At 35.3% G+C, this 25,100-nt stretch overlaps 1 protein-coding gene across 3 annotated transcripts in view; it reads right to left on the bottom strand.

The window, feature by feature from the left end:
- USP53 (ubiquitin specific peptidase 53) overlaps window positions 1-25,100 on the bottom strand; it is a 32,909-nt gene that overhangs the window by 6,195 nt on the left and 1,614 nt on the right. Inside the window, exons 2-15 of one of the 3 annotated variants that reach the window (XM_082051108.1) lie at window positions 19,937-20,051; window positions 18,449-19,129; window positions 16,042-16,134; window positions 15,130-15,264; window positions 14,781-14,894; window positions 14,612-14,694; window positions 14,166-14,271; window positions 13,221-13,367; window positions 12,577-12,726; window positions 11,946-12,117; window positions 10,881-11,030; window positions 9,556-9,699; window positions 8,595-9,327; window positions 5,676-5,749 (exon numbers count right to left, since the gene is read on the bottom strand). In XM_082051108.1, the coding sequence (XP_081907234.1) occupies window positions 5,676-5,749; window positions 8,595-9,327; window positions 9,556-9,699; window positions 10,881-11,030; window positions 11,946-12,117; window positions 12,577-12,726; window positions 13,221-13,367; window positions 14,166-14,271; window positions 14,612-14,694; window positions 14,781-14,894; window positions 15,130-15,264; window positions 16,042-16,134; window positions 18,449-18,592 (2,245 nt within the window). In that variant the 5' untranslated portion in view covers window positions 18,593-19,129; window positions 19,937-20,051. Of the gene's footprint in view, window positions 1-5,675; window positions 5,750-8,594; window positions 9,328-9,555; window positions 9,700-10,880; window positions 11,031-11,945; window positions 12,118-12,576; window positions 12,727-13,220; window positions 13,368-14,165; window positions 14,272-14,611; window positions 14,695-14,780; window positions 14,895-15,129; window positions 15,265-16,041; window positions 16,135-16,246; window positions 16,507-18,448; window positions 19,130-19,936; window positions 20,052-25,100 lie in introns of those variants that run through there. The other 2 variants (XM_082051109.1, XM_082051110.1) reach the window with 2 other exon arrangements.

The following is a 25,100-nucleotide window of genomic DNA, read 5'->3' as shown; positions in this document are numbered from 1 at the left end:
TGTTCCTGTTGTTCCCGAGTGAGCCCCTGTGACTCTGGCAAGGGACAGGTAATTAACCTGAAAGAGCTAACTAACAGCAAGGTAATATTCCAAACAGAAAACATTTTATGCTGCTACAGATTTTAATGAACTGTAAATAGCTTTATTAATAAAAAAGCACAGGCCCTGACATTATTTACCATGAATATTTCCAATTCAGTATCTTAGTCCCAATTTCAGGATACAGTCCTAGGAATGAATTAGTTAAATAATTTGCTAGATTAGCGGTGGCTGAAGCTAGCGTTTTGAGCTTTCAGACTTTGAATATATCAACTTTTATACAAGACCACATATACTTAAAAATCCCTAATAAATTGCCCATACAAGTGCTCCAAAATTCCCCAAAACACCTGATGTGATGAGCACTCCAAGCCAAACTGTTAAGGAATTTAGCAGGTTCAATCCTTCCCACAGGCAGTGACAGAACCCGGTCAGAAGGAGGCAGCAAAGGTTAATTAGCAGTTCCCTTGGCATGACCATGGCACATTAAGCCAAAGCTGCTCAGTTGATACCAGGTGGTTTGTGCCTTCAGAATTCCAGCTAACTTAAAAATAGATGTGTTATTTTCTCTTCTGCTGACAGGATATCCATGCATGGTTATAACCGAATGCAGACGCCATTGGGAATTTTGGCTGTAGGTTCTTTGCAAACCTAAATATGGGACAGACAAGCACTGTGCTCAGCTGGAGACTGACACCCTTATCAATGGGTCATAAGAATCTTACCAGTAAATGAAATGTAACTCTGGTTTCTCAAGTATAAACCAGTCTGCTTTTAAGATTTATAAACATCTATTTTCATATCTGAATAGCCAATCTAGATTTTCAAAGGATTTATAGCCATTCTGTAGCCAACAGGTAAGACAGACAAGTTCTCCTCTAATACATCCATTTACACCTACAGAACATTTGCAAAAATCTGCAAACTGCAATTTCTGAAACAAAAAAAAAAAAACCAAAAAACAGTTTCCTTCTAATGTGTTTTAGCTGCATGTTTCCTGTATTTTTAATTTTTTTTTTTTTTTAAGTGGGCAACAAAAACACCCAAGGAGTAATATTTTTGTAAGTAGTATTGTGGCAATTCCTCTCCCTGAACCCAGACATTTTTCTATATTGAATTGACATGACAAATGAACTTACTGGAAGCTTTAGATATGTGGAAGAAAAATGTTGTCCCAGTCAAGAAGCATTATAACACATTATAACTAGTCTAAAATAGAATGTTATTTTTAAAAAACAATGACCATCTTATATAAAAAAAAAAATCCTAATATTCAAGAAAGTTGTAAAGCATTTCTTCTGTATTCACTAGTAGGGTTTTTTTGCCATGGCTTCAAACATCTTGGAAAAAATGAAAATAAAGTTTCACTGTTATTTTTGGGGGTAGGATGCTGTAAATGTGCATGTGTTTGAGAGTTTAAAAAAGTTCCGAGGTGAAACAACAGTTGACAAAGAACACCAACTCTTACCCTCCTGATCTGCCTGTCTCAAGAAGTTTATCAGATTTCTGGTTTAAAACCCAAACCTCAACCTTTGCATCATCTATTTTAAATTTTAAACTTCTCACATTAATAAAGCGAATTACAAATGTGAGAGCCCTTTATATTGCAGTCGTCACGGGCTGCTTGGCTATATTTGGAAATTAAGAAAGTTTAGAGGCTTGAGGGTTTGTTTCGTTGGTTTGGTTTGTTTGTTTAAATCATAATCTAGAATTTAAAGACACTCCAGTAAAGCATTTATTTGGTTTTGTTTCATGTTAAGTATTTACACCTAACCCTCCCAACAGAAATGCCTTTTATTAAAAATGTCAAGAGTAGCAATTTCATGAAGAAATCTGTGCCTTAGGAATCAGGTTGTCATGAAAGCCACTAAAACCCCTTTATGATTAAAAGTGATCATCAGTAGCTAGCACAGAGACTGCTCTAAAAATCCATTTTAAAATTCTAGAGCCCTTAGCTATTTCCAAGAATTATTGTAATCTTCCTTCAACTTGAAGAATGTGAGGTTGGAAATTTTCCCCTCACACTGTTCACATCACATGTTCTTTATAAACAAAAATATTAGCCTCCACAGTTCAAGTTCAAACTTCAGAAACGCCAGCTCATCAATATAAATTACAGATACTGTTTCTGCTTACGTTATCCATTATTACTTATCCACATTTTCCTGCCAAGATCTGACCACACAAATTAGTGATTGGCCTTGTGGGACATTTGCTTAAGCACTTGTTACCTATTGCTTACTACAAGTGAAAGCAGCAGCCATTTAATCTGCATAACTGCTGTGTGATCCAATGTTACTATCTTTATAACACTCTAACAATAAGTTTATTTTTGTAAGTCAAGGACAGAATTCCAACTGCTGAACAGTGGCCTTATTCAGCTCCAGTTGAAAACAAGGAACTGGGGAGGCACAGTTATATAAATGGTGGGCATAATTAAACATCCAACATAACTTCCATAAGAAGCTTTCCACACCAAAAAAACACCCAGAGAGATTTTTTTTTTTCAAGTTGCCATGAGCAGCTAACAAGGATTTTGTACATTCCATTCCTCTCTCAGAAAGTACTGGGCATTGTTTCTTAAAGTACTGTTTTCTAGGAGTTTGTTTGGTACTCACCAACCAGTTCATGTCTTGTTCATCATATTCAGAGGTAAAACATAACTGCAAATGACTGCTATTGTCCTTGCTAAAGGTGCCCTGACACACTTTTTAGCCAACCAAAAAACTGAGGCCAAATAAACCTTTAAGCCCACTTACATGTGAACTGATCAAATTCCTCAATTTCCAGCCCATTAACTACTTCCACTAAAAGTACTGCTTTCCAAAACATGCACACATGTGAGAGCTTCACACTTGATTTAGAATGCATACCTCTTTCTTATGAAACTATTCAAAAGTTAGTTACTGAATTAGAATTACTGAATAGATGGGATTTTATCATTGTTTCATGACAATTATTGTGACTTTTGTGATAACTCTAAGGATCGCTTGGAATCACTACACTTTTTTGAAGAAAATGTATGATGCATGTTGAAAGTTATAAGTATACTTAAGTAAAGTACATGGTTCTTTCCAGAGAATACACATTACTAAGCTTAAACATTTTTGAACCCCCTATTTCTCATTCTGACAGAGTCCTTTATATATTTTTCACTAGTGGTTTTTGTTTGTTTTTTTTCTTTTTTTTGCTACTCAAGTGTTGAATTTTTTCACTAGTATGGTTAAGTATAGTATAGTACAGAACAAAAGCAGAATAAATGTCATGCAAAACCAGGTCTTTGCATTCCATTCAATATCAATTTGGAGTTAGGTTTTGTTCTTGTTGTTACAATAAACAAACACCAAATCAGTTTTCTTTCTACAACCAAAAATAAGTTGGAATAATGACAAAACTGGTATGGCAACCCTCCCCCCTGCCATTGAAGTCTTAGAAGAAACTAAACTGTACATTATTTGAAATGAAGTATGATATCTATAAAAATCAAACATTTCCTGGGGAAGTGGCCTAATATTTAGTGCACCTCTTTGTACAAGCACCATTCCATTGTTCCAGTAACAGTAGATAACGTTTTGGCTGGCCTCATGCTGACCTATAATATTTATAAGTCCAAGGCATTTATCAACTTTATAAAAACCCAACAGACATATTAGTGTGTAAAAGGAAGTAGACTTCCTTATTACAAGTGTTTCTTCCTGATACTGCTTCATATCTTGAAGGAAAACAAATGGTACCACGGTCTACCCATACATTTAAAAAAAAAATTCCTTAGTATCCACCAAGAAAGCTCATGGAAATGCTTTTGGGGAAAACACAGTGTCTTTTTGGGGGGCAGGAGGGGACTGGATGGGAAATAAATGTGCACACTTGCTAAAACAAAACAAAACATTAACCTGAGAAATATGTTCTCAAAGCAGAATCTAAGCAATGGAAATAGATATTTACATGTGAACGTTTCCACTGGATTAAAAAGAAAGCATTGATTAAGGCCAGTGAAAATTAATTATACTGGATATTTTATGCCGGCAGAGAGACACTCAAAATCACAGAATCATTGAACGATAGAATGGTTTGGGCTGGAAATTACCTTTAAAGATCATCCAAGTCCAACTCCCCCGCCCTGGGCAAAGACATCTTTCACTGCGTCAGATTGCTCAAAGTCCCATCCAACCTGACCTTGACACTTCAGTGACATTACCCCTTGTCATGTTACTACAGGCCTTAATAAAATCAGTAATACTGGCAAACAACAGTGGTTTTGGTTCCTGTACAGAGAACCTACGCTGGCCCGAAGCAGTTACACATTGGCCACATAATAAGATGGCAGTGAGGTATGACACGCACAAGGAAGGACAAACTGTTCTACCAACCTATAAAGCAAACGATTTGTAACAAAACACATCAGGAGAGAAGCACTGTTTCAAGAAGAATCATTACATCCTGATTATCCAACAATTTGTAAAGAAACCTAAGAAGTAGCTGTGGCCTTTCAGAATGATACTTACATGTTCCACCCCAAATTACTGTCTTTAAAATACAATCAGGAGCTACAAAAAGCCAAAAGTCACCTAGCCTGTTACTTTGGTGCTAGAGGTCATGTGAAACAACTGTTGGGGAGACATGTTGTGCTTTTACGTGACTCAGGACACAGCTAGGCACTGCCAGTGCCATCTGAAAGGACATGCTAAGAACAGGTGAACCTCTGCTGTGCATATTCATGGCATAGCACAGAAGTCGGGAACTCCCACTGTTGCTACTGTATTAACACAATTTTCCTCACACAATGGTGGAGCACTGTAAAAAACAAAACAAAACAAACAAAAAACCCCAACAAAACAAACAAACAAACAAACAAACACACACACACACACAAATACCCACCAAAATCAAACCCGCAGACCACAAAACCAACCAACCCCTCTGTCTGGGAACCCATATATAATGGCAGATAGCTAGAAATCCATTTACATTGTACATGTGCTCTACAAGAAAGCCAAGAAACTGAACAAATGAAAGTGCTCTGTGGAACAGAATGCTTCAAATACCCATGAAAAAAAGCGATACAGTTATTGAACTGCTGCTCCATCACATTTCCATCAAAACGTACCCAGAAGGGATATGAACACTTTCTATCTTTACCCATCAGTGTAACTCACTGAAAAGGTTAAAAACGTGAACAAGAACAGGATTTGGAATTTGCAAAAAACCCACAAACCAGATTTCTTTTGCCATTTTAAAAAGACAGAGTACACAGGCTCTGATGAGTCAGCTCTTCACTGAAAAAAGTACACAAAAATATTCTAACATCATGGCCAAAACAGCCACAAATTCCATGCTGATTTTCTGCTAATCCACCTAAATACAGTCGATCTGATGCACAAATTTTCTAATTCTGAAGTATCTGGCTACGGCTTGTAACAACAACAACAAAAAAAGCCATGATAAATAGTATATGCATTTTTCAATTTTATGAAATGTCATGACATTAACTTATACAGCAAATTTACAAAATACAAAAGGCTAATCAGAAATCTGTCCAACTCTTGTGTGATATTAGTACGTTAGTATTAAAATTTTGTACATCTACATTAATTTTTAGAAAACCTCTTATTCTTTATACTAGTTCAAGTTCTTACCATAGAAGTTTCTGTTCTGCTGGGATACGGAATGTAACACATTGTCAGCTTTTTTGGTCGACAAGTTCTGTTCGCTGTAGAAGAAGCAAACATGTAAGTTGAAGGCTTAAACTGCTGATGTATGGTCACAAGCTTTATTGTCTTGAATGTGTAAAAACTTTGCCTATGTGAAAATGACTCTTATTATCCCTGTCATACTTTTTACTAACTCGCACACATTACAGAAGATAGCTAAGATAACAGTGGTGGCCCTTTAACACTTTTAACACTGCTCCCACACATGATAGCCTGTGCTCATGCAGAGGAATTTAGGAATACCTAAAGCCTTTCAGATGGACAGGTAAAAAACATTCAGTTTGTGAGGCTGGCATTCCCACTTTGTTCTGGAGATTGGATGCCCACTCATCCCAGTCCTACTCTAGAGTATAACAGCAGCACACCTAATATGCAGCACACAAGATTTGCTTTTTTAATATCTCATCAGCCTGCTTAATAAAGACAGCTGTTTCCCAAAGTTATCAACAACAGAAAAATGAAGTGTCACCTGTGAGAAACAACTACCACTTGGTCTTTCATTCGTAGGACTTTCATTTAAAAAACTTTTTTCTCAAACTGTAAGAAAACTGGAGGATTGCAGCAGCAATCCCAAGAGAAGGGGGAAAAAAAAAATCAGCAGATTTAGTAAGTCTTGCTGCTTTAGTTAAGTAAAGAGCATGCCAACCCAGACAGGGAGCTGACAAACACCCTGCCAATTCCTTCCTTCTCCAGAAGTAAAACAGGGAAGAAAATACACAGCGGCAATAAAAATAAAAAATAAAAATCCTGTTATTGAAAGGACAGGAAAACAAGAAAAATACTGAAAGGGTCAGGAAGAAGGGAGAAAAAAAACTTACTAGGAAATAAAACACTTTTTTTTTTTTTTACCTTCTAAAAGGTAAAAACCTTTATTTACCTTCATTTTTTTTTTTTAACTTCTAAAAGAACTCTCACATAATCAATTTGTATTGTGCTGTTTTTATGAGAAAAACCTGAATGGGTAAAAGGGAACGAGTGGGTGTAGTCAGTCAGTTCTAATTACCAGTTATAGAAAATTCTTCTGAAAGCCCCAAGAAGTCGTTTTTATTTTTGTCTGACAAATATTTAAACAACAGGGTAAGCAGATTCTTAATGAACTAAGTTGCTTCAAATTTATCATAATATATTTCATAAAAAGACATGCAGCATTTGGGCATCCCATTACCTCTTGGGCATGTGTAAAAATGAGGCATGATTAAAACTGTAGAAATCACTGTTCAAGGCAACTGTAAGCACTGAAAATATAAACATGGCTTGGAGTGGCTTTACACATATTTATATTATTATCCAATAAAAGCCCATAAGGTTCTGGTATAGTGGGGTTTTGTACAGTTGGGTGGGAGGAGAAAGGTGGGAGTGGGTGAGGAAAAGAGGGGAATAGATAAAGGCACGACGTAAAAAGAGTTTTTAATGGGAAGTGGACACCAGAGTCATAATCTCCAGTTCAGAAAGTTCATAAAGCAGCCAAACAGGTCAAAAGAATACACTTAGAAAATACCACTCTATCTGTTGTCTTCTTTCATAAGCATCTGCTACCAGCTACTGGTATAGACTGAATGCACGTTAGAGAAACCTTTGCTCCTATCCTGGCACGGTCATTTTTCTGTCTTTATTTATGCTTCTACATGTAAAATAAAGTAATTCCCTAGGAAACTAAGAACTAAGCAAATAACTGATTTTGTTTTCTTGCAGTTCCAAAATAATCAAAGGTATTTCAATTCATCCAGAAGCTGTATTTTCTATGTTTTAAATAAAAATTTTGTTTTGATAACTTGCTATAATACTTTATTAAATACATTTTAAAATTTTGCATCTCTGCTTAGAGAAGTCAGAGCCTTTTCATTTCCTAGTATTTGCTATTCTCTTTTCACAATAAAGTATGACTCAAAATTTGCTCAAATCTAGCAATATCTTGTGACTAAGCTTGGTTTCACAATTGTGCTCTTCCATTTTATGGACATAAACAACATTCAAAAGATTGCATGGGTTCTAGTAGGAACTAAGTTCCACATAAGGTTTAAGATGCACGATACAGAAAACCACAGGCAGAAGGTGAATAACTTTGTATTTCACAATGTCACATAATCATTTAAGTTGGAAGAGAGCTCTTCATATCATCTAGTCCAACTCTTCTTACCAAAACAAGGGTCAACTACTGCAGGCTGCCCAGGATCACATCCAGTTGGGTTATGAGTATCTCCACAGAGACTCCGCAGCCTCTTTGGATAACACACTTGTTACTAGCATACATCAGTTCTCAGTAAGTTTAACAAAATTTGGCTGCTAACCACATTTTTGGCCAGTTTTAGTAACTTTACACTTGATCAAGTGATCAATATGTATCTGATGTCTTCTAGAAAACTGAATTTCAGAACAATGACTAGTAACAGTATATAAGACTCATCTACTGACATTCCCATCTTTTTGTTGGGGGCCCGTGTGTACAACTGTTATAGATAAGATTTATATAGACTCCTGTATTCCATTACAGATGCAAGTCACCCACAATCTAAAAAGGTTGTAACTAAGGAAGTGCAGCAATTATTTCAAATTAACACACCCTGCCCCTCAGCAGGGCTTAGCAGTTCTGGCTCAGCGCCATAATAATGTGGCTCAGTGCCTTCCACACAGAACCAGTGTTGTAGCCTCAGAGCAAAGGTAAACTTTACCCTTAATTGTCCGCACCCTTATTTCTAGATATGTTACTAGCTTTCTACATACCTGACCTCAAGCATATGGAGTTCCAAAGCATGTTTTCTTGACTGGTTTTGAAACCCATGAACATCAGAACAACTTATTTGACTGTAAAGAAAATCTGTACGAGTTCTAAAAGAAAAGCATTACCTGCAGGAAGCACTTTCTTTAACATTCTTGACATCTGCTGCATTGATTCCTTCAATAACAGGTGAGTCTGGGTTTGCAGATCCATTGCTGATATGATCACTGCTTTCATATCCAGATTCTGTCCTCTGAATCTGCCAGTTATCACCATGGATTTTTCTCTCTGTAAATCCTTTGCTTTTTTCAGCATTCCCTTTCCCCTCCGAATCCAGTGAACTTCGACTTCCTGTATCCTGTTTTGTTTCATCTTCATATATAGTCATTAAACCTTTCTGAATTTGGTTCTCTTTTGGCCAATGGTTAAAGCTTCGTTCCTTTTCATGCTTAGGTTTACTGTTCAGATTTGCCTTGTGCTTTGGGCTATGCTGCTTTTTCTCAGTCTCACTGAAAATACTGTCTACATTTAGTGTCTCTCGCATAGGTTTCCAACCTTTACTTCTGCTTCTGCTGCTGATGATACTTCCTTTGTCCCTAGATTCTTGACTAGTGTCAGTATCGTAGCCAGTGACACCATCAGTCCGGGTCCTGATCATTGGTTTCTCCCCAGCAGGAAAAGCTTCTGTTTTATTCGATCCAAGCACCTGTACAGAAAGCTTTGCTTGGTGAGGTGCATTGTCAGGCTTATAGGAGCCTCTGCCCTGGCTGCTGTATATGCGCTGATCAGCACATTGTCTAAGTCCATTTCCAACTGGAGGAGACCCCGATTTAACATTGGAACGATCTTCCCCAATCAGATCTTATAAGAAGGAAAAGAAAAAAACACCATTGAATGGCTCATTAATATTTAATTGATATCATTACAGTACCTATGTTTCTTTTACTATCTCAACAAATTCGTTACGTATTTCAGAATACTGAAAAAGAGGAAACTCCAATCGTACAGTCTGTTCTCTTAAAAGGAGCTAGTATTGATGCTAGAAGCTATTTAACCCATTGATTATCTGGTCACATTTTTAAAACGTACCTCTTTGTCTCCCAGACTCTTTTCTTGGTCCTTTGTCTGCATCTTTTCGTAAAGATGAGAAGTTTTTCATATCAGCAGCTTTCTGAGCACATTCTCTGGATAGGTCCTTTAGCCTGTCCTTTTGATCACCATAACCCAACTTAGCTGCAAAATTAGTTTTTGTCAAAGATCATTACTAAAAAGTTATTCATAATCAAACACACAAATATATTTATGTACCTCAACATCTAAAAATCGGTACTACTTAAAAAGATTAATTAATTACATAATATGGATGAAGAAAATAAGAGATATATAGTATAGATACAAGCGTAGAGGTATCTCCAAGGAGTCCACTAAATGGAACTCATGAAAGTAACCTTAGTATTATGTCAAGCATATCTTATAAACACCTCAATAAAATCAAATGCTCAAGCCATTTTCAAAGCAGGCACTACTTATATCTTTTTTTTTTTTAATTATACTGAAAAACTGAATTTAAATTTAATCTTGTCTAAATGTGAAAGTTTGCTTTTAACAAAACAGTGGAGTCACTGCTTATGAAAACAAATCTATTTCTGAAGAGGTAAATAGTGAACATTTTTGAGTCATCACTCCATCAAAAAAAAAGTTATCAAGCTGAGCATTCTCAGATTTAAAAAGTCTAGGAATTCAACAATAATGACAGAGGAGAAACAGATCCCAAGAGAAGGCAGCACCTCTCTGCCTGAGAAGTATTGTAAGCTTGGAGCAAAGGCACTGACAAGTAATGCAGAAGTCACTGCCTCATATGACTAAAAGCTTGACTTGCTTGAAAGCCTAATGTACAAATAGAATGGATGTTTAAACAGGTAGGACAAATTTTTTACTATTCTTTCCAAACATAAGATGAAGTTAATTAATATATAGGGCTACAAATAATGCTGCATGTCACAATACCGCTGGGTAACAGCGTTCCTCAAACAGCCAATGATACAGAGAGCCACATCACGTGCTCCAAAAGGTGAAACAAACTTCAAGTTTCTAATGGGCCTTTTAACCAACAATATGATTGGAGGGCAGGACGATGTTTGAGAAATGGATCAAGGCATCAAGAGCTAATTTCATACGGGAATAAAGAGAAGTAATAAGTTTTGCATTTACAGTGCTCCAGAAAATTTAACATTCTATGGCAGATAGTACTTAAATGTTAGTTGTCATTCAAAGATTCAATCAAATCAATGATGAAATTCTTGCTTTAGAAAGAGTTGTAATCCAGAGGTTAGAACACACCTGAAATGCTGCCAACTTAAATATTTCATAGTGAGACGTGTTTGGGGTTTTTTGGGGGGGTATGAAGTACATACCTGGACCTCTACCACCACTAGCTTGAATATGGCTTCTACTGAATGCTGAATTATCTGACTGAAGTTTTTTATTACTCCTTTGATTAGTCGGGTCTCCAATTCCATTCTCTTTCATGTGGTCTGATTTAGGAGCAGAATGTTTTTCAGATCCTATAAATAACATATCTATCTTTAGAAAGGAAAGGCTTCCTAATTTAAATCTAAATTAAAAAATAAGAAAACTTTAATTGCAGATTAAAAAAAAAAACAAACACAGAAGAAAAAAAACCCCACCATATTCCAATATGCTAGGCAATAAGGTTCTGTAACATTTTATACATTGCTGTATTTACAATGGCAAACTGTAGTGGAATAGGGTCTTCAATTCTTTCTTCCCTGAAGCAGTTTATGTCCTATTGCTGCTCATTATGTGAAGAGGAACGAGTCAAATACAATTGGCCTTTTATTCAATTTACTTGCATGTTATGTTTAACATTAAAAAACAAAACAGAACAAAAACAATACAGCAGTACAGACTAGAGAATCAAAAGACAGCATTCTTACATATTGAGGACTATGCTATTAAAATCTCTGAGAAAATAAGTTTCCTGCAGCTCCTGATTTTTCCAAAGTTCTGAATTGGTGCTCTCTACATAAACACATACAAATACACACTCTCTGAATACAAGTCTGTATTTGTATGATGCTTTACTTAAAGTATTTTTTATAACATTTTAAAAGATATTTTAAATATATCAATTTACACATAAGAACATCCACATATACAAATATACTACAATTGCCTTCTGAAATTCTGAAGTTACATGCAGTTTTGGTCAATCTACAAGAGAAAAATATTTTTCCCCATTATCCACGAGCCTCAATTTGTATTCCCATATCAAATACAAAACACAGCTCTAATATTGAATATATACACTAATCTTTTTTCTTTTGAGACCCTTTATATAATTATTGATAAAAGTATTTAAGAACAAAGCAAGTATTCTATTACCTTCTCCTTTATAATCCCTATTTCAGAAATAGAGTTGATACTATAATTAAAAAAAAATAAAAAGTTTTAATTACCCAAGTCTTCCCCATTTCCTCCTGCTGCTTTGCACTGAGACCAGTGAATAATCTGTTTTGGAGCATCTTCTGGAGATACAGCTGTGCCATCCGGGTTAGCATAAAATAGCAACAACGGCTGAAAGTGACATCGAATGCACTTGGAGACCACATCTTTCCATTTTGTTCCAATCTAAGAAAATTTTTAAAAAGGCTGCTTTATCAGCACCATTGAATCTTATTATGGAAAGAATAATTTATTAAGCGACAGCCACCAAACACCTAATTCCAAAGGTACATTAAGATTCAATATTTTGGTATAAGTTGTGTAAACTGTGGCAAAAAGCTAGAACCAATATTACGTGGGCTAACAATCAGAACATCAACACTATAAATACAGCAACCAGTAATTAAGTCTTCTCTTTCTTCATTAAAAGAAGTACAAATTCAACAGTAGACAAGTGCATTAACATTCTGAAACATTTGGAAGGCCAAACTGAAAAATAGTGAAGTCAATTCTAAGATTCATTTGTGAAAACTGATCTACAAAACCAAAGGCTCGTTAAAGACATTTGTTTGACTTGTTTCTTGTGTCAGAAGAATGCATGTAGTAATGAGTAATAAATTGGGTAGCAGTAAAAACAATATTTACCTCTTTTACATTAGCATCATCAAACAGCACCCATTTGCAACTCTTGGTGTGAAAGGCAAAGGCACAGTAATGTCGGCTCGTATAGCAAATCATTCCCACAAGAAAAAGTTCACTGTTTTTGGCATTTTCATCTGTAACCCTATAGAACAGCTGTAAAAATAGTTACATACTTTAAAAACGTGTGTAAAATACCTGAATTTCCAGACCTACTACTGGCATTTCACCAAGGCAATTGGTATTAAATACCCTGTTTTGTTGTAAAATTTTTAATGCATATAAATAATGATTTTTTGCACTTATTAGGTCTATTTTAATGTTTACTTTTGCAGAGTTGAAGGGGTAAAACAATAATGTTCAGGAATAATTCCACAAATTTCAAAGTGAACAAGATATTCCTAGATATTCAACTAGGAATTCACCTACACTCATCTTTGTACTTAGGCACAAGACCAACACTTCTGATGAGACTTCTTCCTCTCACAGAAACTATATCAACATTACATTATAAAGAATGGTAAAAGTAGACAAACTTTGTGCATTTTAAAAATACATATGTATATATATTTGCATATATTTACATATACTTAAAATACAAGTTAAATTAAATTCTAGAATAAGCAAATAGTAAGTTTTAGGTCAGATACCCCAGGAAGATAAAGTTGTGTTGCCAGATTCCGCATAACCTCTTCTGTCAGATCAGAGTGTTCTGAATCCCAGACTAAACCGATTGTGACAATCTCAGGACAATTCATAAGAACACGACGAATTTTTATTTTTTGACCACAGTTACTCTATGGAAAAAAAAAAAAAAAAGTGATAGGAAAGAAAACAAAGATGTGTAAAAAAATGGAAGTTCAAACTTGAGTTACTAGACAGGAAATAGTGCAATAAAACAACTCTGCAACCTCTTCTAATTCTCATGATGTTTGTTTCTCACAATTTCAGGATAAAATTCTTCATCATAAAAACACTATGATGAAGAGTACAGCTAAACTTCTACATCCAATCACCACCTTAAAACAGAAGTCTCTGAAAACATGGAAGTCACCATGACAATTTCTCTTTTGTTTCCCCTCCATTTCATCATTTAAGCTTAGGTCTATATGTTCTGTGTACTTCTCTATGGTTCCTAAATTAACAGTACTGACATAGGACCACTTAAAAAAGAGAGAAATTAAGTAGAACAAGCTAAAAGAGACTACTTTTATCAACAGAAGCACAAAATTACTCCAATAGAAGACAGTGTTGTCAAGCTGTCAGTGTATATGAACTAAAGCAGCTTCACTCAGAAGATACCTCTTCCAACCAATCAAAAAAAACAGGCTGTATGTTGAATGTGGAGTGAAGAATACAACACGGACCTAATATCTTGACTTCCTAAACAGGCCACTTGCACCTACTATACTGTGTTTATCTTTAACTAGAGCAAAAAAAAAAAGAGATAAATTTAAGGGCTTTTCTACCCTAAGCTGGACTGCACTTAAATAGTCACAGGTAATCCTGCTTTTAGGGGAATACTTCAGCATGATTTAATACCCTAAAAAGTTCTCCCTTGTATCTTCAAGTAATGCAACATCTTTTGTACTTACAGGACAATTTCTATAGTCATCAGTGGTATTTGCTGCCTGCAGCAACTCTGCAAACATTTCTGGCTTTAGACGTTCATGCCTCTCCATCATTCTTTCTACTTCATTACTGTAAAAAATAAATGGAAATCACTGTGGATCTCTCTTCTTAAGAGTTAACAAATTTCAGTCAACTCTCAACTCTATCTTATGACTAAAAATAAAAGGTATGGAGGTAAAACAGTAGCAATACGTACTGTACAGTAGCAATACATATTTTGTCAAGCTCTCTCTATATCTTGCTTTTGCCTTTGCAATCCAAATGTTACTTTTGGACAGAATCTCAAAAGCACATTTTAAAAAAGGAATACACATTCATTTTTAACATTTACAGCATTTCTCTGGCATGCTTTGATTATTACTGGAAGGGTATCTCATTTTTCTGTATATACAAGAATAAAATCTCTTACCACAGGGCTGTGGTAGAAATATAACGCACAAATTCTGTAAAAGGCAATGGGTCTGATGATGCTCCACAACTGCGACAAACACACTACAAAAATAGAAACACTTTCGTTTTTATTTATTCAGGACAGTGGAAACAAATTATTTGTTAAAGCAACCAAATAAAGGTCTGACCTGTTCATACAGTGTCATAGCAAACTTCTGATGAGAAATACAGGACTTTGAAGTGCACATATCTGTTTCACTGTTTGGCACAAGGTGAAAATGAATCCTCTCAAGGATATTTTCCTAAACAGAAATAATAATGTAAATATAAACAGAAACGATGAAGTAGGGAGCAAATGCAAGATTACTCCATTCCACATTACCAGACACTTACCCCATGTTTCCCTAACCGAGCATAAAAAAGGTCAGTAATATTACATGTATCTCACCTGTGAGCCTGGAGCTACCAAAACAACAGATCAGCTTGTCATCCACAAAACTAACATAATTCTACTCAACTATCACAAAGAATACTTACAAAGCATTCTGCTGCATCATCCATGAATCCAAGCTGGAAACGCTGTTCATCTTTAAAGCTTTCTGCCAGGGCATGTCTCATATTATCTGATGGGAGTGCTTTTTCTCGACTGTGTTGAAATTGTGAAAATATTGCCTAGGATGAAATAGATTGCTTAGCTTCATTAGCCACTTGACTGGACACTGTGGTTCTATACAAATACATCAATTCTTATGCAGCATGCCTAAACAGCAAATACATTAAAATATTTATAAATCCATGCAACTTTAGAAATTACTGTTTTCTCTTAAAGTTACTTACGTTCTGTGTTCTGTTACTCCTTCCATTATAAAATGTTATGCTACCAAGCTGAACTTTGAACTACTAGAAAAACAACATATAAGTATATAAAAATGCAAGTGATTGGCTTTAGCTTCCAAAAGCTACACAGCCCTAGTCTGTAGTTATGCAGCCTTTTTTATTTGGCCACTGGAATAGCAGTTCATGCACAAGTATCTCATTTTTACAGAGAGTGTGTATTTCTTAGGGCATAATCTAACACTACTTGGGTTAGTTTAACACCCATCATTCATTGAATAACATACACGTTTACATTACTACTTCAGACAGGAGTATATCTTTATTAAAAGAATGGATATGCAAAAAACTGCCCTAAATTAGGTAGAATGATGACAATTCTTATTATTAAATCAGATCTCTGTTGAACCAGTGCACAAAATACAAGAGAACAGGTCAATATCTGCAGTTCTAGAACATGAAAATAAATTGTACTTGTTTTTTTTTCTGAATTTCCTAGAAGAGAGAGTTGGCTGCTACTTTCCTTTTCGGCAGATATGTATGTAAGTGACCTGATCATTTAGCAAGCAAGGGAGGTTGATTTTTAAAGAACTGGAAGTTCCAAAAATTATTTACCTTTAAAGCACAAAATATGCACGCATCTCCCTGACACACATGTCCAGTTAAACCTCTTAAACTTCGTCGAAATATGTCAAGTTGCCATAATACCTATAAAAATAAAGTTTCACAGAAAATATATTAGTTCTGAAGGCTCCATGTTTAACACAGCTACATATAGTAGATTTTCTTAAAAAAAAAATAAAAATCACATAATACATACAACTTGAGCACCAACATTGCTACAAGAATGAAGGTCCTTTTCCATTCATTTGGTAAACTGTGGAAGGTTCTCAGTCACCACTCACAAAATTTAGATCTCCATTTTAAACTTTTTGAACCAATGGCAAACAATGAACTTTTGTAAAAGGATCTGAAATACTCTTAAGGAAACAAGCAGCAAGCTAAACTGTGTACAGAGGCTGAAGTAGTCTTCTTATGGCTTTACACAAGAGGAAAGCAGCTATAGGGTTTACTTCATTTCTCTCTCTCCCTCCCCCCACCTTTGTACTTTCTTTGAAAAAAAAAAAAAGATGGAAAAATGGAAACTGAATTGCTAGGTAAAGCGCAATCATAATTTCAAGTTAAGTCTATGCTACATTCTTATGTTCTCTTACTAAAATGATTGCTGTTACAGTTGTTTTTCCACAGATAATCCTGGTGCTTAATCAGACATAAGTTTCTACCTTTTATATAAAAGGTAGAAACCTCTATATAAAAGTAATGTCAGCTTGGCGACACTACACTGCTTACAGTATCTAATGTATTATGGGTACACAATCAGTGTAGCAGTTCAGAAAGCTGCCCATTATTTTAAAAAAATAAAATAAAATAAAAGGACTCCTCAAGATGCATAGTAACACAACAGTTGCAAATCCCGGGAAAAGAAAAATCCTAGCTTTAAACCTAAAAGCTAAAAGGAATTAGGATGCACTTGAAAATGAGTATCAGAACTTCAGTTCTGAAGGTTGAACAAAGGGGGAAAGAACACATTTCTCCTTGTAAAACATCAGTCACCAATCATCAGCCACCATTTGATAAACAACAGTAGGTTGTGAAGTAGTAAGATTGTCTGAAACTATAAGTAAAAATGACTTAGGGTTTAATTTTAGGGCACCCTAGGGGAAAATAGCAAAACTGCAAGATAATATAGGTCATGCTGTTTCCATTGAATGTAAATCAGAAAACTCATTCTACAAAATCTATTGTACATTTTTACATACTTAGATACCATATACATGTACACCATATATTTCTCATATTTTTGATGTTTAAAACCATATCACTTTTAAGACAGAGTTTTCTTAGGCAGTCTATGCACCTATTAAGGCCTTTGCCAGTTTGGCAAGTAATTCTGTACAATTTGATAACAATCAGGTCGAAAATCTAGGCATTACTACTATATTGTTCTGCTCTTTTGCACAGCCTAGAAATTTGTTGTTGTTAATTTTAAGATTCAAAAAGACTATAATATAAACTAAGCTGTGCCTGGTATTCTGACTTGCAGACAACTTGGAAAGGCTAGGACTGCCCTGTCACAGAATTCACCAGTCCCTATACTCTCTGTTGTAAGTAGGCTTGTAAAAGCTCAATTTTTTATCACACTAATGTCGGTGAGAGATCTAAAGAGCCAACATTTATTCAATTACAATTCACGTAAAAACAGAACAGTGGGCAGGTAAACACATGCAAGAAGTTGGTTTGTAATACTTATAAATAGTAAAAATAAATCTAAGTCCTATTTCTTTGATATCAAGTATATCTCCTACTTTTTCCACAAATCTTTCCTAAGATTGGAATCAAAGCTTCCAACTTTATGTGTCATATGTCTCATATGTCCCAATACCACAGACTCACATGCTAATTCTGACAACGTGGCATTTTAATAAAAATAGTGTCCTATTCAAAACAAATAGTACTGTTTGCACCACACTAAAAAGTAAATTTTAACAAGTAATAAAAATGCTATGTTTGACAGAAACGTTAGTTTTAAAATTCAAGCAGTAAGTTTTAAAGTTATGAGTCACAAGTTTCCAAATATGAAAGTGTTCCTGATATTCTTAATGCATGCAAACAAAATGGCATCCTGTCATTTTTCTCAAAATTAAATATTTAATACTCACAATCTATTCCTTAAAATGAAATGCTAAGTAAAATTACTTCCACATAGTTGTCTCTTTTTCTACGATTGCCACCTTTTCTTTTCCAGGACAGTCCTGCTATTCTGTCTTACTTGGAATCATTAAGAAGTTTAACTGAGAACGGATTTTAACACCATTGAAAAGTAAGCTGTATTTTTCTCTAGAATTCACATACTGCAATACAAATGGTAAAAACAGCATTGCCAAGAGAACACTTTCCCTACTATGACCATCTAAGCTGCTACAAGACCAGAACTGTTTAATAAACAAAGTTTTTTTCTCACCTGAACAGCACTATTAAGAAAGCAGCTGTTTTGACCTGGTTCATTTAATAAGCCTTTTGTAGGGGCCAGGGACAGTATACTTCCAGGCTGATAAACTTTTCCAAGGTTACCCCCAGGTCTTCTTAAGAATTTCACCCATGCCATTATTTTTTAGACTTTATAATTGTAATATTTACACTTAAATATTTAAGGATATGATGGGTGCAAGGCAAAGAAGAAGGTTCTAACAGAACTGCTCCAAAGTCACGGCATTCCATTCAACTCTATGCAATAGTAACCATTCTTGGGTTTAAGTCCATTTTCCATGAGCAGCTGTCAGCCATCTATCAGGATCAGTCTGTCAGTTAAAAGACAGCTATAAAAGATTTTAACTCAGACTTTTTTTTTTAAGTGTCCAGTTAAGGTTAAAATGTGTTAAAAGGTATTAGAATAAAAGTTCTTATTAAGCAGGTTGCACAGTAACTGATTTCTTCTTCCAGTGATATCAATAAAGTATCACTATAAATCATCAGTGGTATTATACTGTAAGGTTATGTATATCACAAATTGGAAAGTTCTTGACAGGCACTACACTCCCGCTCTCTCATTTCATTCCATCTTCTTTTTACTTCTAACTGTGATCCATGAAATATATTCCAGTTTAGAAGAGTCCATGTTTATTTCATTCTCTTTCCAGTGAATCTGAAATAGGAAAGAAAAACAAAACACATAAAATATAAAAGTAGAGTTTTCCAAAATGTTAAAGACCTTCTAAATCAGAAAAGAGATTATGGCTAAAACAACCTCTTAATCTAAAGGCAGATGCAATAACCAGTGAAAAGGAAAACAATCACCACCCAGAAGTTGTTCTTAATGCAGAAAAATTGTCATAATCGAATATCTAACTTCTTATACACCTCTAAAGACCATGATAAAATTACTGTAAACTGCTAACAATATGCGACAGTTTGCAAAAAGACCATATAATGTGTTACTTTACCTTTGAGTCTCCTAGTCTAATAAAAAGATTCCTAAGAAATAAACATTTTTATTCAACAATTCAATTTCAATATCCCAGCAACTCACGTGAACTGTTGAGTATTCCTATATCTTAAGATTACTAAGATGTTATAGATGGATTCTCAACTAGTACTCCACAGAGCAAGAACATCCTGGTAGCTGTCTTAAACCAGTGCCTGTCTCAATAACAGATTCCATAATTTTCAAAATCAAACAGTAAGAGTTGCTTCTCTAATTACTGAAGGTATATTTATGGCTCATCATCCAAAACATCACCACAGGAACATGTAAAACCCATACAATGATCATCTCGCAACAACGGATTATTCTATCAGTCTGGCTTTACTACAACATCTACAAACATCTGAAGCAACAGCACAGAACAGAATAAACTGAAATAAATTAAAGCAATTAAGGCTGCATATTTGGGAAACACACACACACAAAAAAGATGAAATTTGGCCCTCACATTACAGCAAAGATATTCACCTTAGATTTTACAAGCATGTGAGATACTAAAGACATATCAGCATACTTCAAAATTTGCAGCCTTCTCACTACAATTTTTTCCACTCTGCAAGCCTTTCAAGATTGGTGAGCAGCACTGAAAAATAAAAGTAAATGTTGCAGTTGGAACGATGTATAAATTGGAAGATAACTTTCCCCAGCTCAGAACAATCAACAACGCATTCACATCTCCCAGTTCTACAGATCTTAAAAATTGTACAGCTGAGAAAGCACAGAAACAAATCACGTGACTTTCAAAAGTACCTGCAGAACGTCTTGCACCCCTAAAACCACCCCCCTTTATTTAAAGGAACCATTGGTCCTTGCTTGTTTTATTACAAAAAAAATATCAGTACCTGAAACCTAACCAAAAGTCTCTTTTGCCCCATGTATAATCAAATATTTTTGTTTGTTTACTTTGTTTTGCTTGATGCTACTGTATCTCACCCGTAAGTAATTTGATTTAATAACACTGGAAATAGTAAGTGCGATTTGTGACAGCACTGAGCTGAGTCTGAAATCTAAATGGAAATTGACCTTGACAGAATATCATGTGATAGTTCTGTTTTCTTTATGTTCACTTCAATAAACTGAGAAAGGTAAAAAAGATAAAAAGATGTAGCAGGTAACCAGAAAAGCATATCAGTTTAAGATCTTATTAGAACCTTAAACTAATTAAAAGGAGCATCAACTTCAAATTTTATTTCCCAAGTCGAAGTGCTCCACAGCTATTCTGCTACAAAGGACCAAACCCTAAGTAAACAAGCACAGAGGTGAACCTAAGAGTAAAACAAAGATTAACAAAGAAAAATATTCAAGATTATCTGAAGTCAAGTGTGCAGAAATGATAACAGATCTGTACAGAGCAATTAAAGGAAATAAATTATTTTTAACCAATGTTTTCATTGCAAAGTTTCAGTACAGTACATAAGTAGAAAATAATGAGTCACTGCAGTAAAGATTAATAAAGAGGAGTCAAGGAAAAATATCTAAGTTGTATAGCTGTTCATAATCAGATACATATATATGCACACATATATTAAAAATACATGTACATAAATATTCAAGAAGCCAGTGCCACATATCAAAAGCACTTAGTAATATGAAGCACCATTTGGCCCAAAGTCTCCTGCTATGACAGGGAACCATAACTTTTAATTCCTAAAAATAAGAATGTTATAACTATTATTTAAAACATATTTTTTAAAAAATAATCTTACATTCAAGTCTTTCAACCATCAAGTACTTTCTCCTGATATCTGATTTAATATTCCTATATCCATGCTGAAAAACTAACCAAATACACTTTTGTCACAAGAAAACTTGCTCCTTGACGTACCAGAGAAGCTTCTTGAACATGCATTTTCCTGGCAATATAGAATTCTTAATTTCACTTTATATGATTTCCCATATGGAGAAGTATGTATGGTATTCTCCACTCTCCTGCTGCTGAACACAAAACTGAACTTAAGATGAACAATTTTTTTGCTATCAGCAATATCAAACTGTTTACATTGAAGAGGGAAAGGGGATGGGGGGAGGGAAGAGAGAACCGTTGTGGAAGATGCTGACAAGGATGTATACATTTTTCTGGATTTAGACCATCCCTGTAAAGTATTATTCCACTGCTGACAAGCCTACCTTCATTGCACATTGTTCCCTAAACCAGAGAAGTGATGCTGCTAATCAGCCTTGGTTCCTCCCACCTCCCACAATGTTTTGTTAAGCTTTTAGATGACTGGGACTCAGGCCACTGACTCCCTTAACCTAAGTTAGTCTATAGGACTGTAATTAGGAACTGAAGACTGTTCTTACATGTATGTGGTAAGCCAGTGTTGCTAAGAGCACTGTAGCATAAGCCACTGGGATTTACCAGTTCTTTTAAAGTTCTTGGTTTGACAAAGTTGTGGGTGACTGAGGATAAATTGTAAGCCCTTGAACTTCAGTAGGTGCAATCTTTCAGCAAAACAGTTACTTCACATAGTGTTACTGACATGCTACGTAAGATTTTTAGCAGTTTAGAGTCAAATAAATATTCTTGCCCTTCAGACTAAAGGAATCAACTTTGGATGACTGTTCTCAGGCAAAGATACTAAACTCTCAAAACCAGTATCTATTTATCTGCCTAAGTTCTTCTACTTTGCCTAGTTTCAGTAACTGTTTTTCAGTAACCAATGATCTCATCAAACACCTGGCTACTCTTCATTGTGCAGCTGTACAGGGCAAAATATATGCTTGTCACAAATTTCTGGCACTTGCCTCTATTGCTGCCAGAACATCAAACACACTAATCAGCAAAAATGCATATTATCACCGGTTATATAGGTATACCCTAGCACGAAACTGCGGGTTGTGTAGTCTTTCAATGTACAAAGCAGTATCACTAAGTTAGCTTAGAAATCAGTGCAGTTACTATTAATATTTTACCTAAACAAACCACGTTCTAGAAGCACATTTGGGTGTAAGCATCTTAGAAATCAGTTGATATAAAACTGATGAGATGAACAGTTGGTTCTGTGAATACTGGAACTATCAATGCCTGGCTTCTGACAGATTTCTGTCTCATGGCTGAGTTCTCACAGTTTTCTCTCTAGTTGGGGCATATGCTGACTCTGCTTCTTACACTTTCTTACAAGGTCTCTCTCTTGAAGCCAGCTGCCTATTCTCATGCACACTGTAAGTACATCATCATCTTCAAGACTTCTATCCCTTCTGTCAAACTTTGTGGAAACCTGCCATAGGATTCAAATTTGTTGATTCTGTGTGTCTGAAATTGGGCTTAAAAATCATTATTTCTCAGCTTTATTTAGCAAGTTCTCTCAGTTGTTACATAGATGACTAATGACAAACTTTTCTCCTGCCCAATGCTAAGGTTACTTTTAAACAACACAGCTTTTTGGTTCCTCTGGCCGTTCACACCTCTGTGCTGAGCCTGGCAGCCCACCCAATGGTCTGACAACTCTAGTAAATCGATTTCTAAACTGATACATGGTATAACTTTGGAATTTAAATACAAGACAACAAAATTTTAGAAGAAAGAGTGATTAAATGTATTGCAAGGAAATTAACTGATGATGGGAAGCCACTAGAGTTTTCTGCAGCGAGACAACATTATTAGGACTGTAATCACTTTCTTCTCCTCAACAGAATGAAATTTGTTGAATATTCAAGCCCTGCAACTGTGAAAATTGGAGTGTTTTCCACAGCTCAAAATCTTGTCATTTAAAATTGCCAATTTTTGCCAATAAAATAAATATCTGATTTGTACTGTGACAAAATTGGAGGTTGCAGTGATTTTGCCCCACATTTGGGGGAAAAAAAAAAAAAAAGCCAACAGTGAAGTTGCTTTAAAATGTGAAAAAGACTGAAATTTAAAATTAATAAACTCTTATATGCATCCCAGTGGGGCTGACTCATAATTTTTTGCACAAGTCCTATCCTCTTCCACCTTTACCATTGTGTTGAACCATATATGTCAACAGATCTCATTTGCCGTACAATACACTTAATGCTTTTAGTAGTCAGCATCTATGCCTTTGAAAAGGATACTATTCACTTCAAAAGCTCTCAAATCAATCTCTTTACAATTCTCACTATTTGAAACATCAGATGGATTAAAAAACCCCACTTTATTAATAGCACTTACTTGCAATACACAAAACATGAAACAAGAACAATACTGAAGTACAAAACCAAAAAAGTCACATTTCCAGCAGTGACCATTTGCCCTGATTTTGCAGGCCATCTGCAAGTATACCAGCCAGTGGTATTTGGCCTGACACATTCTTTTTGCGTTCAGTCACTGACTGAAGAAGTCCTCAAGAGACAAAAGTGGTGTACGATGGTTATCTGTTCTAGAAATTCTTCCAATCAGTCTCTGAAGATTTTGAAACCAGCGTTTTTCTGTTTTAAAGACCTCTATTGTCTCTTCTGCAGTCCTTATCCATTTAACTGTCACTCATATGCCCAACCACTGCTCCTGTACATCACAATTCTTTGTATCCTTCCAAGATGGGAGAACCAGAAATGTAGATGCTATCCCAGATGACTTTTGTAAAAGTATACAATTTTTTCTTTAAGCTGTTCCAATAAAAACTTCCCTGTTTGCATCAGAACCAAAACAACAGGTTCAACGTTCAGCATCTCTGGACTGTTACAACCAGGAACCAACTTTAGAAATAGCCACAATGAGCTCTGAGTAAAGATTTTGAAGAATACAAATTCCCAACCCATGACACAGGCCAGCACTTACAGTGAATCATCGTGCACATAAAGTCTTAGATTAATGAATTCTGATGGACAAGAAGGATACAAGCAGCAGGAAAGAAAAGGCAGCAAAAAGTTTCAGCTATAAGAAGTTTGGGACGCAAATACTCTAAAGGAGCAAGTTACCTTGCCATTTTGTCATATGAGTATTTTTTCCTACTGATTTAAATATCAGTATACATAAGTACAAGACCTGTCAAGAAGATCTGAAACCAATCCGAACGCAATGAAATCTCAGGAATACAATTCCTGATTTTCCTCACTGATAAACAAAACTACAGACAATAAGATTTTGTTTTCCCCATCTTGCTGCTCCTTTAGTTAGTGTTTTGTTCAAAGATTACCATGTACTCTTTCCTGAAGACAGAAGGTATCTTTACTATCATAATCCTCAAAGTTGCCTTTTTATCCTGGATTAACTGCCTGTCCAAACTGTAACCTCGCCTTTCAGTTTTCTGTGTTGATGACTGATAATTTACAGAAGCGTAAAACACCGACTTTTGTTCCTTCCAAAAGAGCTTTCTGATTTCTTATGTTACCAGGAAAAAACATGTAACTGAGTCAAAAGGAACAGTCATATAACTTCATCTCTAAACCCACCCATATTTTGTAGGCTTGACAAAGAATGTTCTGAATCCTTAAACTTCATCTATTTATTCACAAAAAAATCCCTACAAAGCTAGCTACTTCACTCAGTCCACACATCTAAAACTTTGATACACTTCATTTCCCTGTTACAGCTTCAATACATCATCATTTAACCTGGCCCTAACAAACTCAAACTTGTTTGCTGGAACAATGAGGACATTTTTGAAGAACTCTCTGAATGGGTTTCATTCCCACCAGGATGTTCCTCAAGTGACTAAACTCTTGTACTGTA

The sequence above is a fragment of the Streptopelia decaocto genome (assembly GCF_964273445.1).
Source record: "Streptopelia decaocto genome assembly, chromosome: 4".
NCBI lineage: Eukaryota > Metazoa > Chordata > Aves > Columbiformes > Columbidae > Streptopelia > Streptopelia decaocto.
Note: the sequence above shows the minus strand (reverse complement) of the source record. Positions and strands in the feature narration are given on the sequence as shown.